Source organism: Lissotriton vulgaris, unplaced genomic scaffold (genome assembly GCF_964263255.1).
Source record: "Lissotriton vulgaris unplaced genomic scaffold, aLisVul1.2 SCAFFOLD_1986, whole genome shotgun sequence".
NCBI classification, from domain to species: Eukaryota; Metazoa; Chordata; class Amphibia; order Caudata; family Salamandridae; genus Lissotriton; species Lissotriton vulgaris.
In genome coordinates, this window is record NW_028249164.1 from 10,102 (window position 1) to 27,981 (window position 17,880).

The 17,880-nt window shown below is 46.6% G+C and overlaps 1 protein-coding gene across 1 annotated transcript in view; it reads right to left on the reverse strand.

Moving 5' to 3' along the window:
* Positions 1–7,102: 7,102 nt before the first annotated feature.
* Positions 7,103–17,880, reverse strand: part of LOC147663684 (mitochondrial 10-formyltetrahydrofolate dehydrogenase-like) — a gene marked incomplete at its 3' end in the record, with an annotated part of 293,187 nt that continues 282,409 nt past the window's right edge. The window contains exons 10-11 of the mRNA XM_086950265.1: positions 13,218–13,362; positions 7,103–7,222 (exon numbers count right to left, since the gene is read on the reverse strand). Coding sequence (XP_086806391.1) covers positions 7,103–7,222; positions 13,218–13,362 — 265 coding nt within the window. The remainder of the gene's footprint in view (positions 7,223–13,217; positions 13,363–17,880) is intronic.

The following is a 17,880-nucleotide window of genomic DNA, read 5'->3' on the forward strand; positions in this document are numbered from 1 at the left end:
CGACGCCGTCGTCGAAGCCTTCGACGTCGACGGAGAATGGGACCGTTGGCTGGACTTCCTGCCCCCGGGGAGCCCCCCAGGGGCCTCAGCAGAGGCAGAGGGATCCTTCCCAGGCTGCCCAGACCCACCTGCAGCACGTTGACGCCTATCCTCCAGGCCAGCCAGCCTGATCTTCAATCTGTCCCTGAGGGTCCTAGCAGAAAGCTGCTGGCAGATAGCACACTCCTCAGGGCCATGATTCTCCGGAAGGCACACGATGCAGACATCATGGGGGTCGCTTTTGGCCTTCTTCCTCTCACATGCTGGGCACTTCACAAAAAGGCCAGGCATTTTGGAGCCCCAAAACACCTAAAAACCAGCACAAAAGGGAGAGGAGAGCACCAAGAAATAAACTGTAACACTTTTAAAAGACAAAAGTGCAAAAACGAATTCAATAAACCCTTGAAAAAGGGAGAGCTCAATGCCAGGGTCCTGTAAGCAGGAGCCGGAAAAAAGAACTGAAAGTAAGTTGGACCTGCTATGCATTCTGGGATACTGGGAGAAGTCTAGAAGGTTCTCTTAAAGGCACAGTATCCTGTTTAAGCCACATAATGGCAGCCTATGGGGCTTGTCTGTCCCTACCTTCCTCTCTATCATTCCTGGGTCTTTGACTGGGGAGGCAGGTTTCTCTATGGTAGAAACTAGCAGGCTGGGCTGTGTGTGGTGAATTTTGGTGGAATTTCTAGTTGAAGTACTGGACAGTGTAGCCTGTGGATATAGGCTGCATTATTTGTCTTTAATTCTCTCTTAAGTGTCTTTGCAGTTCCTGCATTCTTTTGACAACTTAAGAGATTATTTTTGATTGCCGGGGTCCACGCACATGGGCGGGACTATTCACTAGATTATGACTATACACAGAGATCCCCTACTACAGAACTATATGTTCCTCTTCGGCGCCTTAAACGGGACGTTCAACGGTGGCGCGACTTGCCTTTGTCCCCACTGGGACGCGCAGCACTTTTCAAAATGATGTCCCTCCCTAGATTTTTGTATGCCTTGCAGAATTTCTTTGGCCCTGTTCCCTCTTCCCTCTAGCTACTTTCGTGAGGTTGAGGGGCTTCAGAGGCAATTGATTTGGGATGGACGGGCTCGTATCTCCTAATCTAAACTCACGTTGCCATGGTATGATGGTGGCATAGCCCTTCCGGACATCAAGCGTTACTACTGGGCTTCACAGTTGAGCGCGGTCAACCATGTGACGTACTCCCCGGGCCCCGTCCCTGCCTTCGCTATGGACAAATTACTGTTGCCGGGTGGCAACTTCAACAGGGCTTTGTATTCGAAGGAGCCATTCCGACTACAGACTGGACCTACAAAATGTGCTGTGCGTGCGTGGAGAGATGAGACTGTGGCTACGGGCTGGGGTGATAGGATGACATGGCTGACTCCATTGTATGACTCTGAGCGGTTGGGCAGCCTGTGGCGGACGAAAGGGTTTGATAGATGGGATATGATCGGTATTAGCAAGGTGGAGGATCTTTGGTCCAAAGGCACAGTTAAGTCCTTTGAGGCCCTTAAGGTGGAGTACCAGCTGGACGACAGGGAGTATTTTCGATACCTTCAGGTGCGCCATGCCCTGGTCTCCGTGTTCCCTTCTGGGACGGAGAACCCCCAGTCGTCGCAGCTTGAGGATCGGATTCTGGACGGCCACGTGCCGGACAGTACGATTTCCTTGATTTATAAAAAGCTCATCAACACCAGAGCTGATCTTCTGGTGCCGCTTCGGGCCTCCTGGATTGCGGACGGCCTCAAACTAGACGACGAGGATTGGCAGATAGCGATCGCCTCCCCCAAAGAAGTGGCTATTCCAGCTCGCCTTCGTTTTGTGCAATTGAAGATCCTCCATCGAATTTATATGACTGGTACGCGTCTGGTTCGTATGGGATACTCGATTGTAAGCGTGGTTGTGCATGAGTGGCACCTTTCTCCACATCATCTGGGAATGTCCGGTGGTCTCCGCTTTCTGGTCCAGAGTGCATGATATAATGGGGCGGGTCACCGGGGTCTCTCTTCTACCTGAGGCGCGTTGTTGCCTGCTTAATGTCTGGGAGCCTACGGATTGTACGGCCGCTCAGACCTTTTGGGTAACTCTTGGCAACATGGTTGCCAAGAGGGACATAGCGCAACTCTGGGGTTCTCATAGACCGCCTGGGATAACTGCCTGGAAGGAAAACATGGACTGGTGCAGGTTTCGGGAGAAGACGGTCTATGAGGCTCGGGGCCGTCCCAGGAAGTGGGGCAGGATTTGGTCACAGTGGAATGAGTACCGTGGAGATATCTGTACCCCTCCACTAGAGTACACTGCTGGTGTTCCTTTGTCCCCGTAATTGCCGTTCCTAAAGACTGACCAATAAAATTTCTTTGTGATCCTTTTCGTCACCCCCCCGCCACTCGATAGTAGTCGCTAAATTCTTAGAAATTGATTTCCTCCTCCTCTCCACCTCACACCCCAGATATTGCTCCAACCATGTGAGTGTTTGTGATGTTTGTTCTTGTTTTCATCAAAATTATAAAAACAAAACCTGGTCGATCCTTTTCGTATGGTGTTTGATGCCAGTGCACCGATAGGTTGCGATTTATGGCTTTAATGTTACAATGTGTTGTCTGGTATCCAGATTTTTTGTCATAGCGGCCGGCCCGATTGGGTTGTAGGCAGACGCTGTGTACTGTGCAGTCCGAAAATAAAGGTTTAAAAAAAACCAAAAAAAAAACAATATGACACTCACCCTAGACAGCCTTGCGCCTCTGAAACTAAAAAAATCCAGGAGCGTTCCATCCAGATCATGGTTCTCCACTGACATCAATGAAGAAAGAAGACATCTAATAGCCTCAGAAAGAATCTGGAGGAACAATCCCACCGCCCTTCATCACGATCAACTCCAAGCAGCCCGCAGGAACTATAAAAAGCACATTAAGAACAAAAAGACATCTTTCTTCTGCTCTGCACTAGACACTGCAAAAAACCGACCCAAAGAACTCTTCAATATCATCAGGAATCAAACCTCTAAGCCAGTGACATCCATAACTCAGGCATCCGATGAACGTTGTGAAAACTTCGCCATCTTTTTCAATGACAAAATTGCTCAAATTGCTCAAATCTCATCCCCTCCGCCGTGATCCAGACGTCTGAATCAAACAACTACGCCTCCTTAAACCCCCAAAACAATGTTCCACCTTCACTCCCATTCAGGAAGCAGAGATAATCAACCTAATCTCCAATGCTAAACCTTATCCCTCGCCCTGGATCAACTACCCCCTCAAGTGTCCAAGGACCTGAAGCTCGTCCTAGCTCCGCTATGGTGCAAGATCATTAACAGCTCACTGAGCTCAGGAGTCGTTCCGGATTGCCTCAAAGTTAAACAAGTCACGCCACTGCTGAAAAAGCCTGGTCTAGACACGGAGGATCTAAACAACTTTAGACCGGTATCAAACTTACCCCATCTGTCCAAAATTCTGGAAATATGTGTACTTCCTCAGCTAACCCAACACCTGGACACCATCAATCGCCTAGACCCCTACCAATCCGGCTTCAGAACGGGCTGCAGCACTGAAACCGCAATCCTTAATGTCATAGATGATCTTCACAAGTCACTGGACTCGGACCAATGCTGCCTTCTCATCCTCCTAGACCTATTGCCTGTGTTCGATACAGTTGATCACAAACTGCTCATCAAGACTCTACAAGAAAGGGCTGGTCTTGAAAAGACAGTCCTCCACTGGTTCTCTTCCTTTCTCTACAACCGTTCACAAAGAAAAAAAAAAAACTTCGAGTCCGACCTCCACCCCGTCAACAGGGGTGTTCCACAAGGATCTGTGCTCTCCCCTCAGCTTTTCAACATCTACATCAAACCCCTTAACTCTCTACTCAGGAAATCCAACATCCCTTTCCACCTATATGCGGATGACACACAACTATCTGGAAACCTCCTCCATTGCTGACATCCAGAGACTCAAAGCCACGCTCAGGGAGGTACAAGACTGGCTCTCAAACAACCACCTAAAACTCAATCAAGAGAAAACGGAAATACTCCTCATCTCCAACAAAGACGGAAACCCACAAATCGCGGAATGGCTCAAAGGTATCGATGCCCTCAATGGCAACCTCATCTTCACGGATTCAGTAAAATCTCTAGGTATCACCTTAGACCCGAAACTGAACACGAAAAAACGTATCTCTAGATCCGCAAAAAGTTCTTTCCTCAATCTCAAATTACTGTACAAAATAAAACCCTTCCTCCCACCCAAAGACCTTCAACAAGCCACCCAAGCACTAGTGCTCTCTAGAATTGGTTACAGGATTGCAGCCTTGTCTGGGACATCAAAATCTCACATCGCCCCCCTGAAAACAACCTTGAATGCAGCAGCTAGAATGGTCATTGGTACTAAGAAATTTGATCACATCTCCCCTGCACTCAAATGGCTCCCAATTGAATTGAGAGCCAGCTTCAGAACAGCCTGCCTCACCCACAAAGCCCTGCACACAGGCAAACCGGAATACCTGGCTGCCAAACTCAAAAAGGCCGGCCAGCCCAGAAACATCAGGAGCTCCAACACTCTGCTACTCATCCCGCTGAAATCTCATAATCAGAAAACCGCGACAAATTGTGTGCTGGAAACGTCCCCAAAATCTGGAACTCCATTCCCCCCTCCACATCAGAACGATCCCCTCATTACCCAAATTCAAAAATCTGCTCAAAATCCTCTTCCTCGCCCGCTCTCGAACGAACCGATAGAAGCCAAGGATGCACCCCAGCCTGCACTCTTTCCAACTTTAAATTTTGACCAGTGACGCTGACCCGTATCAAGAAATCTTTTTGGACACTTGTCCTGTGTGAACAAAAACTTTAGGGGGGCCCGCCCTGCTGGAACTACTTCAGCCTCCAAGTCAATCCGCGTGACTGCGCCTTTGTTCGTCCTATACTCTGCTTGATCCACCTGTTTGACTATACTCTGTACTGCCTATTTGCACATAATTTACTTGTTGTAAAGCGCTCTGATACCCTCGGGTCCAGCTAGCGCTATATAAAACTCCTAAAATAAAAATAAATAAAATAAAAATAAAAAATACCCTGGCTGATTCAGGTAAAATCATGTTTCCACAAATTGGGCCTCAAAGAAATGTTACTTGCCCTAATCATATTGTATCCAAAGCGAAGTCTATCATGAAATCTTGCCACATAGATTATTGTTTGAAACAGAAGTTATGCGGTGCCCTGAATATGAAGACAGTGGAGTGTTATTTGCAAATTTCAACGGCTAAATCCATCGAACTGTATTTGGGATGGACTGAGAACGTAATTCATCGGTTTTATTTAACATATTTTAGATTAAACTTAATTCATTTTAAAGCTGCTTATCCGACACAGTGTGCAGGGCTGCGTGACCTACCACCATGTCACTGCAATAATGCCACAAAACAGAGCACATTTAATTTTATGCTATTTTGTTCACTGTATTCAGGCCCAATAAGTACTTTCTTGATTCCCTTGTTGCGTCAGAGAAGGATGAAGCATTATCATTTAGCAATGTAATTTTTACAAAAACTAACCATGACAGACACGTGCCATGCAGTTTCAAATTTTATTAGAAATGCGATTGTGATTAGAAACTGCTTTGAGTATGTAACTTTCTAAATGGCAGTTTTGTCTTTTTTGACAAACTTGGTTCTTATTTTAAAACCATATATGCTGGAAATTTTTAGAATGTCACAAGGCAAGATTTTTACTGTTTCTATGATCAAAATTGTCTTTTTACGCTCAAGTGTATTTATGCTTATAAATATGATGTTTTAGATACTTTTTATGAAATCAAGATGTCTTGACTGACTGAACTAAGACAAAATCTGAGGCGGATAAAATGGGGTGCTTCTTGGCATGGCTTACAAGGACAGGCAAAAGTAGTTGTTCAATAGCACAGGTCAATGACAGGAGGGAGAGAACGGTATTCACCCAGACTGTAATCAAGGCCTAATTTTTAGAATGTTACACAAATCTTTGCAGGCCAGCTGACTTGGTATTTATTGCGACCAAAGATGTCTACTTAGATTAAATGACACATCGGTGTTATCCCTATCCAATGTTTGTAACGTTTACATGTTACATTTTCGACCTGTGTTTACTGCAGCTTCCAAAATTTAAAAAATCAAAAAGATAGTGAGTTGGCTCAGGGTAGGATTCTCATCAGGATTTGGAAGGCAGAAAATATTATGTATGAGCCATTACAGATCTTGATAATCCCAATGTAATTAGTGTTACATAAAGGAGGAAGGAATTGGAATCGCCAAATTTGGCATTTGTGGATCTTGGTGCAAAGGCATATATAATATTACCAGCTAAGTTGAGGATTGTCTACTATGTCAAATAGTATACATTTTGTGAACAGAAGGAAGCTAGAGTGGTGAAGCGCTGAGGACTCCAGGAGTGGGCGGCGGCCACAATGTAAAATAGCGAGTGAAAAGGGTTTCCAAGGGTGGTGAACAATGCTCTGCTAACACTGTGCTTCCAAAAAGGGTTTTATCATGACGCTGTTCTCAATGTTTTCGGACTATATACCTGGTGTGCTTTGCACTACTGAAAAGTCTAATGTAAATGTAAATGTAAATGTAAGGTGTTTTGTAGCGCGCTCAATTACTACCGGAGTATCCTGGCGCGAATGACCGCTGGGGAACCCGTCCTGGCTTTCCCTGTGAGATGGTCCCATGCTGGGTATCTCCAAGGTGAAGCCAGGCATCCCTGGCGTCTGTGGGGGGCCGTTGTAGAGATGAGGCAAGCTTAATGCCCAGAGTTACCGAGTGTGATCACTGCCCAAAGTGGGCACCGAGGCGAGAATTATCAGTCCGCTGACCCTGGTCCTCGACCCTGCCGCGTCGGGAATCGAACCCTGGTCCCGGGCCGTTCTCAGCCTCCGGGTCTGCCGCCTCTAACCAGTGAGCCACACCTCTCTACTACTACTAATAAACATATATGTTAAAAACATAACCGCTTTAAACCTTGAAATTATGAATCCATGGCAGTTATGCACCAATAATACCGTTGCACACCTATGGAAATATTTCAATACTCACTGAGCCGTCTGTAGGGCTGATTGTCTCGTACGTCTTTCCATCCTCAGCATCCATAAACTGACCGTTTATGAAACATTGGTGTGGCATATTCACGGTCATACTGTTAATGTTTCGTGAAGCCTAACAACAACAAAAACATACAGTTAAGTACTAGAGCCAACAGTACTCGCTCATAGCCAAATTCCCACAGCCTTTTTCCATGCAAAGGTCTGATTTACTCCTGAAAATTTGAGGAGCGCCTGTGTCCTTTGGAGTAAGTCACACCTTCCCACAGAAAAATTATGATTAACTTGGCCTTTAGAGTGCACCATCAAATTGAGAGGAAAAAAACATTTCTACTAGTTACAAAATCCCTGACTAACAATTTTTCGGGAACAGATGAGGGACATCATGCAGTAAGGAAAAATATACGTACCTGTTACAATCGTTTTGGCTCTTACGGTGCAGTATATTCACACGCTTTAACCCTCCCGAAATCAAGTGATAGGGGTTGATATTGCACATTGTTTTTGTTCGAGGTAGAGCTTTCTGTTTCAAGGTGACTTATGATACCTCCCATGAAGCCCACAGTGCCCCAGTACAGACTCTATCTTTTGTTATTGTTTTTCCACCACTGGGTTCTGATGTATCTTTCGCAGCGCTGGGCCTGCTGCACTGTGGAAGTGTAATCCTCCACATCAGTTCCCCAAATTTGACACCCTCGATATACAGGGACATTGTATGACTGCTGACTATTTCAGAACAGAATTTGATTGAACATTTCGAGGAAAGGTCGCATTCTAATGACTTGTAGGGGCGAGGGTTATGCAGAATGCGCCCTTCCACTTCTGTCCTAAGTGACACAGCAAGTTCCTATGGTTGGATCAACAAAGGGTTTACAACTTCTGTCCCCCAACACACCACAACAAATTGACCTGTTCTGCCTGCCTAGCCTTCAGGTGTAAAAAGATCATCCAGCACCGAAGGGAAAGGTGGTGAGTGTATTATAGAATGCAGTACGAAGGCACTACAGAGCCATTGAATGTGCCTGGCATTGAAGACACTGAGGACACCATCTAGGACAGAGAACAGGGAGGCCCCTTCGGTACTCCAAAGACCCATGGAGAGCAGAATCCACAGTATATTTAGTCTAATTACTCCATAGAAAATCCTTTTCCCGGCCTTGTAGTGAAACCCACGACCAGGCTACACCTGGGGTTTTGCAGCCAATACCTAGCAAGGTTCCCCATCTAGGGTTCAACGTTGAGTCGAGCTTTAGCTACAGGGCAAGGAACGTCCTCCAGAGCCTTGTCTCAAGTCCTCAACCGCCTCCAAAAGACCTCAGCAGCATCACCAGCCACTGCATATCATTATATCTATATACCTTTTGTTTGGATGTTTAATCGGCTGGCCTAGTCGGGGAAATGGCCCGCTGCGAACTGGCGGATCGAGAAACCACGATCCTGTGGTGTTCTGTTACCTGTTGGGTTTCCATTTGAAGGCATTGAAATTGGCATAAGGACAGTAATTGATAGTGTTGCCAACCCACTGGGGATTTTATAGTGACTAAGTAAGGGGGCAACTTGAAACCCACTTGGGTGATTATCATTGGCACTACAAGTAATGGAATGCCCAGAGGCCAGTGGGGAAGGCATATTTCAGAATAAATTGGTGCCTGTTATTAAAGTTTGCTTCTATTCATTATTGCCGGTGAACAAGGGCTTGAAGCCCGAAACGTGTCCGGCGGTTGATGTGTGAACCACGGCACTCTGCCCTTGACGCACTTGTTGCAACCTCAACAAAGGATATACTTACCAACTTGTAAGGCCTTTTCCACATGGTGCGAAACCTTTTGTTTGGATGCTTAATCGGCTGGCCCGGCTGAGGAAAAGTCCTGCCACTGAATGGCGCAACGAGAAACCACAATCCTGGGGTGTTCAGTGACCTGTTGAGTTTCCAGTTGAAGTCAGTGAAATTGGCACAAGGACGGTAATTGACAGTGTTGCCAACCCATTAGGGTTTTATAGTGACTAAGTAAGGGGGCAAATTGAAACCCACTTGGGTGATTATCAATGGCACTACAAGTAACAGAATGCCCGGAGGCCAGTGGGCGGGGCGTATTTCAGAATAAATTGGTGCCTGTTTTCAAGTTTGCTACTGTTCATTATTGCCGGTGAACAAGGGCTTGAAGCCCGAAACGCATCCGGCAGGTTGATGTGTGAACCACGGCACTCTGCCCTTGCTGCACCCTCAACAAAGGATATACTTACCAACTTGTGAGGCCTTTTCCACATGTTGCGAAACCTTTTGTTTGGAGAATGTGTGTATATATATATATATATATATATACTACTATTATACAGAGAGAACAGAAACCTTTTGGCAAGGTAAACTCGGGAACCACAGTGCCAATCCACACACCCAATACATTGTTGTAAACCACAGGGTGTGTAGATGGACATAGGCTGCAAAAAAATAAAAATAAACGCAAATTAAAAAAACAAAGTTTTAAAAAAAAGTAGTCCCCTAAAACAAGCGCCGGCCGCGACGTAGCGCTGAGCGCGACCTACACCTTCGTGATGAGGCACGGGGAGGAGCGGGGACGAGGGGCGACGTGCGGCGAGGAGTGACGAGTGGCGCGGCGGCTCAGGTGAGGCGGGAGGCGGTCCGGGCAAGGCAATGTCGGGGCGGGCGGGGGCCCGGGAGTGGGGGCTAAGTCCAGAGTTTTGCTGATGTAAGGCGTGAGGCAGGCGGGAGGCGTTTTAGCCCGAGTTTTGCTAATGTAAGGCATGAGGCGGGCGGGAGGCCCGGCCGGGACTAAAGAAATCCTCAAAATGCAGCCCCCTTCTGCCCCCGGGCAACGCTGGGGCGGGCTGGAGGCGGCCGGGAGGCAGGCGGGCGGGCAGCAGTACAACCAATGTCGGGGCGGGCGGGGGGCCCGGCCGGGACTACACAAACACTCAAAATGCAGCCCCCAGCCCCCTTCTGCCCCCGGGCAACGCCGGGGCGGGCTGCTAATATATATATATATAAATAATATATATAAATAATATATATATATATATATATATATATATATATATATATATATATATATATATATATATATATATATATATATATATATATATTTTGTCACAGGACCACTTCACTCCAAGAGATCTGAGGCCACTCTGGGGAACTTGTTGGAGAATTCTTTATTAGAACCAAACGACAGCGTAATGCATTTCGGCATCTCTGCCTTCCTCAGACGCTGTGGCGATTTGCAGGGACCACCAAGCCCCTCCCTTTTGTCCTCCTATGGTCCTCCCCCGAAGGGAAAGTCAGCTGACCCCACCAAGTCACGGGTCGTTGTAGTCCGAGTGTTGACGACTACAGCTCCCAGCATGCATCAGGATAAGTGCACTGGCAGAGTTCTCACTAGATGCACGCTGTATTACCATGCAAAACGGAGGGGATAATGTGTCTCTTGGCAGCTCCCTTCTTTGTTCTTAAATCCTCCTCAGGTCCCCAACGCTCCACCTTCAAACATCCATGTTCGGTAGGGCCGAAGGTGTGGGTTTTAGTGACCCCACCCCATCTTCAATGACAAGCTGCTCCCTGCAGAAGCCGCTAACCCGAACTGCTGCCGAAGGTTGTCCTGCGGTGTCCGAATCCTCGGTGAGTCTTAAGTGCGTGTTGCCATTGGTGTCAGCAAAGCCGCAGGACACGTTAGGAGCGGGGCCTCTTAAACGCGCTGCTGAGAGGCGCGTATGTATTTTGTCACAGGACCACTTCACTCCAAGAGATCTGAGGCCACTCTGGGGAACTTGTTGGAGAATTCTTTATTAGAACCACACGCCAGCGTAATGCATTTCGGCATCTCTGCCTTCCTCAGACGCTGTGGCGATTTGCAGGGACCACCAAGCCCCTCCCTTTTGTCCTCCTATGGTCCTCCCCCGAAGGGAAAGTCAGCTGACCCCACCAAGTCATGGGTCGTTGTAGTCCGAGTGTTGACGACTACAGCTCCCAGCATGCATCAGGATAAGTGCACTGGCAGAGTTCTCACTAGGTGCACGCTGTATTACCATGCAAAACGGAGGGGATAATATAATATATATGTGATCAAGTCCGGGTTTCCCGGACGAAACGCGTCATGCTGCCATCCCCATTGGAATAAAAGCACACTATTTTTGTTGAATCCTTGGTCGTGTGGTCTGTACCTGGCTGTGTCCGTTTGGTTTCCTCGGCGCTTCAGGATTGTGGATCTTGATATATATATATATATACACACACACACACACACATATATATATATATACACACACACACACACAAAAAAACTCACCCATTCACTGGAATAATCAAAGTATAAATAATGTTATAGTTCGGAATTTAAGGTACTGGTCTTTAAAATTCTAAAAGAATATAAACAATTTTTAAAACCTAAATTTCTACATAATGGTACCAGCCAATATTTCCTAGATTTGCTGTAAGCGGTACAAAAAAAAAGCACATGGATTTCATCCTCAACACTACAGCTACATCCTGGACAGGATGTAGCATCTAAGGCGGATCATTTACTTGTAAAAACTTTAAGAGGCAAAGTACCATACCTCCACTGAATAAAGAGCTTCCTTGCTAAAATGGGAAAGATGATGTCTATAAAATCCTCAAACCTATAAGAACTTTTGGAAGCCAAAAATAGTTCGGTAAGGGTGCCAACATTAGGAGCGCACACGGCCGAGTTCAGGCGTTTAGCCTTAAAAATCCTAGTCAGGGTTTTGCGCGATCGCTCAGAGCAGCCTCTCTCAGGGTCATCCCACATATCAACCAAACCCAGGCGCAGAAATTCGCGTTTGACAAAAGCCAACCAGGGTATTTTATCAGCGTTGTTAAGGCTCAATACATGCTTCAGCTCTTGCCTATAATGTAACAGTTCCGCGGTTGACCATAGCCTATGCCAGAACCGGAGTGGTTTCAGTGCTAGCTCGTCTTCTATAGGTAAAAGTCCCAGATCTAGTCGTAGGGGGAGAAGTGGGGTGCTTTGTGCTTTGTGGGAGTATCAACAGCCGTCTGATAAAGTTTGTTTGCAATTTGGTGATTTCGGAACTAGCTGAGTGTCCCCACAGTTCTCCGCCATAAAGTGCTGCAGCTCTGGCTTGGGTTTTGTAAATCTCCAGCGCTGGACTCACTGGCTTAAATGTTGATGAGTTTGAAACCTTCAGGATGCCACCCACCAATTGTGATTACTTAAGACGGGATTTTACTTGCTGTGGTCCCCAGGAAAGGTTTTCATGCAGTGTTACCCCAAGATATTGGAACGTCATGACCCTTTCCAACCTTACCGACCCTAGAGTCAGGTTTGGTCGCTGGATGCCGTGGGATTAAATATCATGTACTTTGTTTTGTCGGCATTTATCTCAAGGCCATGGTTTCTGCAGAAGTCCCCAACCCCATCCAGTATCCGTTGAATCCCCATAGGGGATTTGGAAAGCAGGAGGGTATCATCGGCAAACATAATTGCCGGGACCCTTCTGCCTGCCATCCTTGGGGCATCATTGTTAGGGACACTGTTTTCTAAAATGATCTAGCGGTTTATAGAGTAATTTGAGGAGCAGTAGCTTGGACAACGTAATTAGTGAGGTCCTTCAACAGGTCAGTTGAAGGACATGTGGTGTAATAGGTGAGGTCTTAAGCAGTGCATGACAAGGGCGCCATGTATTGGGATAGAGAACAGTTCCTTTCTTTGAGTAAGGTCAGGGGATGCAGTTGCTGAATGTGTCTGTCTCACACTGGATCAAATCTGATTATCTCATGACTGCTAATTTGCCTGAACATTTTTAATTATGTGAGCATAGAGAATATCATGTAAGTATGTAACTGTCTGAGTATTTTGCAAATGGGTGTACCGCATGACTTCACCGCATGCTTTGGTGAATAAAAAGATCTACTTGTGGAAGGTCCGAAAGAACAACATCTAACTCTTTCTACCCCACTCCTGCTGCTGAATCCCATTATAGCCCTTCCTGAAGAGCAGTCGGAGACAACTACATGCTGTGAACAGCACTTAACAAAAAAAACGAAGACATAAAGAGAATAATAATAGTTAAAACACAGCTCAAGTCAAAATGACTTTAAAGAGTCCTCTACTTACGTAATCCACAACAAAATGTTCTTTATCTTCACCCCTCAATTTCCGAACAACCATCTGTATAAAATCTTCGAATTTGGTTGCCATGTACACATCTTCATTTTGCAGCTCCAGCCCATCACATTGCTGTTTAATTTCCTCCACTAGCCTTCAAAGAACACAAGACAATATAATGAATCCATTAACACATAATGTATGTTTTCCTTATGTTGATCTGATTCACATAATACATCACAAACTCTGTTATGAATCATTACAAACTGTTACATGCACCAAAAAAGAAATAATGGTGTTTATAGCAGGAAGCAGATTTAAATGAAAGGTGATTCTCAGATATTTTAAAATTACAATGCAGTGCCTGAATGCATTATGCCACAAGGCTAAGATGCTATTGTATGTAAAAGTACAGTATCAACCCTTGCTACCCTTGTCAAATAGAATTTGTGTTTTCAGTTTGTCTGTACACAACTGAAAACAAGGAATACGTTTTTTTTGAGGAAATGACAGTAAACTTCCAATTAATCTTATTTGAGTTTGTAGATATGGGGATTTTCGGTGCAGAAAGGATGGGGGCTCAACCAATGTTAGCACAGAAATTTGATAGTGCCATTTTAAATTTATATTGCAAACCAGCCATATTTGGGAACGTTCCTCACTTAGGTGACTTTGCTAATCTAGATTGGGCTAGTGGTGCACTGCTGGAGCCATGCAGCCTCTATTGTGGAAATAGAAGTCTTCAAGATGGGTGGGCTTTAGAGGAACTGTTCAGCTAATTCCCTACTCACTCCAAACATCTACTTTTACGTTTTGGAAAAGTGTAAAAATACACTTAATAAAATTGCACTTGTGCCACACGATTGTAGAAGCAACCTCGGGAGCAATATCCAACGATAATCCACACAGACCTTTGCAGGCTGTGTACATGGACAACGTACTCTGAATGCAGCCATGTTCATACCAAGCAACAAAAAAAAATTGGGCACAATATTCTTTTGTTATTTCTCCTTGAAACAAGGAAGGATAGATGTCTCTCACCACACACTTGCGCTTTTGCTTCTTTCTGTACATGCAAATACAATTGTTTTGAACAGTAGCGACCAGCATGGCTCGCGGGTGGGGGGGCGTAGGGATATGAGGTGGTCGTGGGGTATGGGGTTACTGGGGGTATGTTGTCGCACATGGAGGGCTGGGGATCATCATTTTAAAAGAAATTAAAAACCTACCTTTCTGCCAGTTCTCACGTCTTCACTGCTCCTGCTCTCTTGCTTTCTTGCCTCCAACAGGAACAGGAAGAAGGCGGACAGGCTCCCTCCCCTAAGCCAATCACAATGCTGTAAGCAGCATTGTGATTGTTCGGAAAGGCGACCAGCCAGGGGCTAATGGGGAGGGAATGTTATCCATTCATGCTGCAGAGCAGCTTGCATGGAGAAGGGCAGAGTGAGCATGACTGGTTTCGGCAGCCTGAGAGGGCCGACCAAACAGTCTTTGCGCACAACCACTCCCTCTCTGCCCTGCTCGAAGAGAAGAGCAGCCCTCCCTGCCAGAAATGCGTAAAGCAAACATAAAATGGTAATAACCCAAAGTTATTACCAGTTTATGTTTTGGCTTTCTTGCAGTGCGAGAAAGCAGTGGGGCGATGCTCCTCCGCCCTAGTTTTTGAATACACATACTTTGCACATATATGCAATACACATCTATGGTCGTATAGTCATGTATTGGCACTCACTACTTTTTTTGTGACTCTTGCCTATGGTGTTCTGCTGGATAACTTTCTTTGAAGCCACAAAACGATTCTAAGTCATAGGCCTAGTCTTTACTGTTCAAAATCTTGAGACACTGTAGTGTATGTTGCCATGACTTTTAGTCCTTTATTTGTTTCAATCTAAGTTCTTAACTCATGTATACTTAACTCACTATTGAACTGTTTTTGCTTATCGACATTATGTTCCATGTTCTGCTACCTCACTCTGGGAGTTCCAATGCTGCAGTTGGAAATCGCAGAACGAGGATCTTCTTGACGTGGGCTCCTTCCTTTTACCGCTAACGTTCATCAAAAGTATCTGATGCCGCCTAAAAATACAGTCTTACCAGACACTTACTAGTTCTATTTGGTTTCTTTCTTACGTACCACAATTTTAGTTACATCCGGTTATTACAATTATTGTAATAACCTCCACATTGACTTGCCAACAAAACCAGTGCAAAACCTATTGTACTGACCAATTTCATTTATGTAGATGTCAAAAAGCGTGTACAATGAAGTCATTGTGTGCTAAGCTTTTTCTGCCGATTTGGTGTGGTATCAACGGTATACTTTTATAGCCAGATTTGTTTCACAAATCTTTCTTGGTGTTATCCCGGAATGTTTTCACATAAGGCTTTTTGTTATGTCCTTTCTGCACCACAGCCCATCTTATGCTTGAGGTTCACTGGTGTTTTCTCTGTATGCAAATTGGTTTCTCTTGAAGCAAGTTGTGATTTTTGCGAAGCTCTTCAGACACTCTGAGTTACTGAGGGCCACTGCGGTTTTAGAAGGGCTTCTGTGGAGAGTGGCTTGACAGGTCATGGAGTACGACGCAGCTTGTCCGTGCTCCAAGTCCCCGCAGGCTTTAAAGCTAATTTTCGCCTGCTTTGCTGTACCTTACCATACCAGATTCACCTGCCGCGTGTCTCTAGAGGTCCCTGGAGCCTGAGGACTGGGCGATTGCAGCCCAGCAAAGTGGCATCCCGACGATGAGACGGCCTGCCCTGCTACTGGGCTAGAAAGTGCCGCCATTTCGATCTCCTGGCTGAGGCATACCGCGGGGTGCGGATGAGTCCTCTTGTATCCCCTCGGTAGTGGCAGATTCCCAGGGCTGATTTCAGACGATGGGAGTGAGGAGCCTCATGGGTCATGAAGGAGCTGACTGTGGCAATTGCTAGCAAGTCTGCAACTTCCTGGCCTGCCATCTTGGGCAGCCTTGTCGCAAAGGTGATGCCTATTGCTGCACTGAACCTCTCTGACGGACCAACGGAAGACTGACCGGCCTTCTGACTCATGGCTGCTACGGATCCCTGAAGCTGGTTGCTGATGGTAGGGGGTGGCTGTAGTACGGGCAGCGGGGATGCTGGCCTGTGTTCCCTTTGGACAGACCTCTGGCTTCTTGGCCTGCTGGCCTGTAGTGTTTTGAGGCAGTGGCTGGGCCTGCAATGACGACACGCTCCAGAGCGGATGGATGCAGTACTGACCTGTCACTTCGCGAGCCTTCCTGGCCTGCCCCAGGGACCATGTGGCTGCTACCGTCGATTTCAACCCTAATGAGTTAGAGACAGTACCTGGGGGTTATCTGCCCGAGTTCTTGCCTCTAACAGCAGGATCACTGTGCAGCCCTGGGAGCTGTGCTGTGGCATCTAATGCATCCCTTTGGTGGGTGAGTGAATGCTGTGCCCACCTGCTACATACTGTCCGGGGCTTCCTAACTGCTTATTGCCCGTCCCGAGATGGCCTGAATCCCACATAGCCCTAGGGGCGAGTTGCGGATACTCTGCGCCTTGCGTTGCATGGAGGGCCAAGCACACCTGCTGACCATCCTCTTTGTTTGTGGCCTACTGTGTTATTGGGGAATCCCCAGAGTGGGTATAAACTCAGGCCCCCATTGACTGTAGCAATCTACATGGAGCAAGACTGCATTGTGGGGTTTTCCTGGCTTCGCTCCCTATATCTGCTGCCTCCAGGGATAGTGGACCGCCCTTTACTGGGTTCTACCGCACTAGGGATCCCCATATATTCTATGCTGCAGGCAGCTACAGACTTGTCTCAGAAGGGGCGCAGGCTTCAAGGGGTACCACTAAAGTGCTCATCTGACTAGTGTCCTTTTGCGTCATGATCTGCCCCTACCCCACCCACTCCCCCCCCCACTCCGGATGAGACCAAGGAATGCTTCACCTCTTGACCAGCTTCATCTCTGGGGTTGTCCTCCTCTGCAGTTATCCAGGGACTCCCAAGGCTCCCTATCATCTGCCTACTGTGCAACCCTGTAGCCTTTTCCTTCATGCTCCTCCAAAGAATATGCCGTGGTTTATTTATGGTCCAAATCATCCTTACAGACCATGGCTACTAAGGGGGAGCCCTCTGCATAGGACATTGAGGCTACAGTGGCGCAGCTGATCACCCAGGACTAAATGGCCTGATTCCTTAGTGGCATTAAGCATGGAATTGGCTCCCTAAAAGGAGACTTTAAAAGTTGCAACCAAGATCTGCAGAGATATCATGGACATTGGGACACGTGTACAGGACCTCGAGCGCACAATGGACTCCCGCACAGAGGATCAAGAGATGCCTATACCTCGTGTTAGTGCCCTAGAGGACCAACATATTGAACTCCAAGACAAACAGGAAGATTTGAAGAACCGCAGCCACAGGAACAATCTCTGCATCCGGGGCGTCCCACAGGGTGTGGAGGGCAAGGGTATCGTGACTTTTACTACAGACTTCCTCTAGAAGATTCGAGGGGACACAAGGCTCAGCTATTGCTTCTAGAATGCGCTCACCAACTGGCAGCCATATCTAGTCAAAGAGATACGGCCCAAGACATTCTGATGAGTCCTCTTTTTTTAGGAGGAGGAGGCCTTTCTCAAAACAGCTAAGGGTAGGCTGACTTGGTCTTTCGAGGCCATACACTGCAGA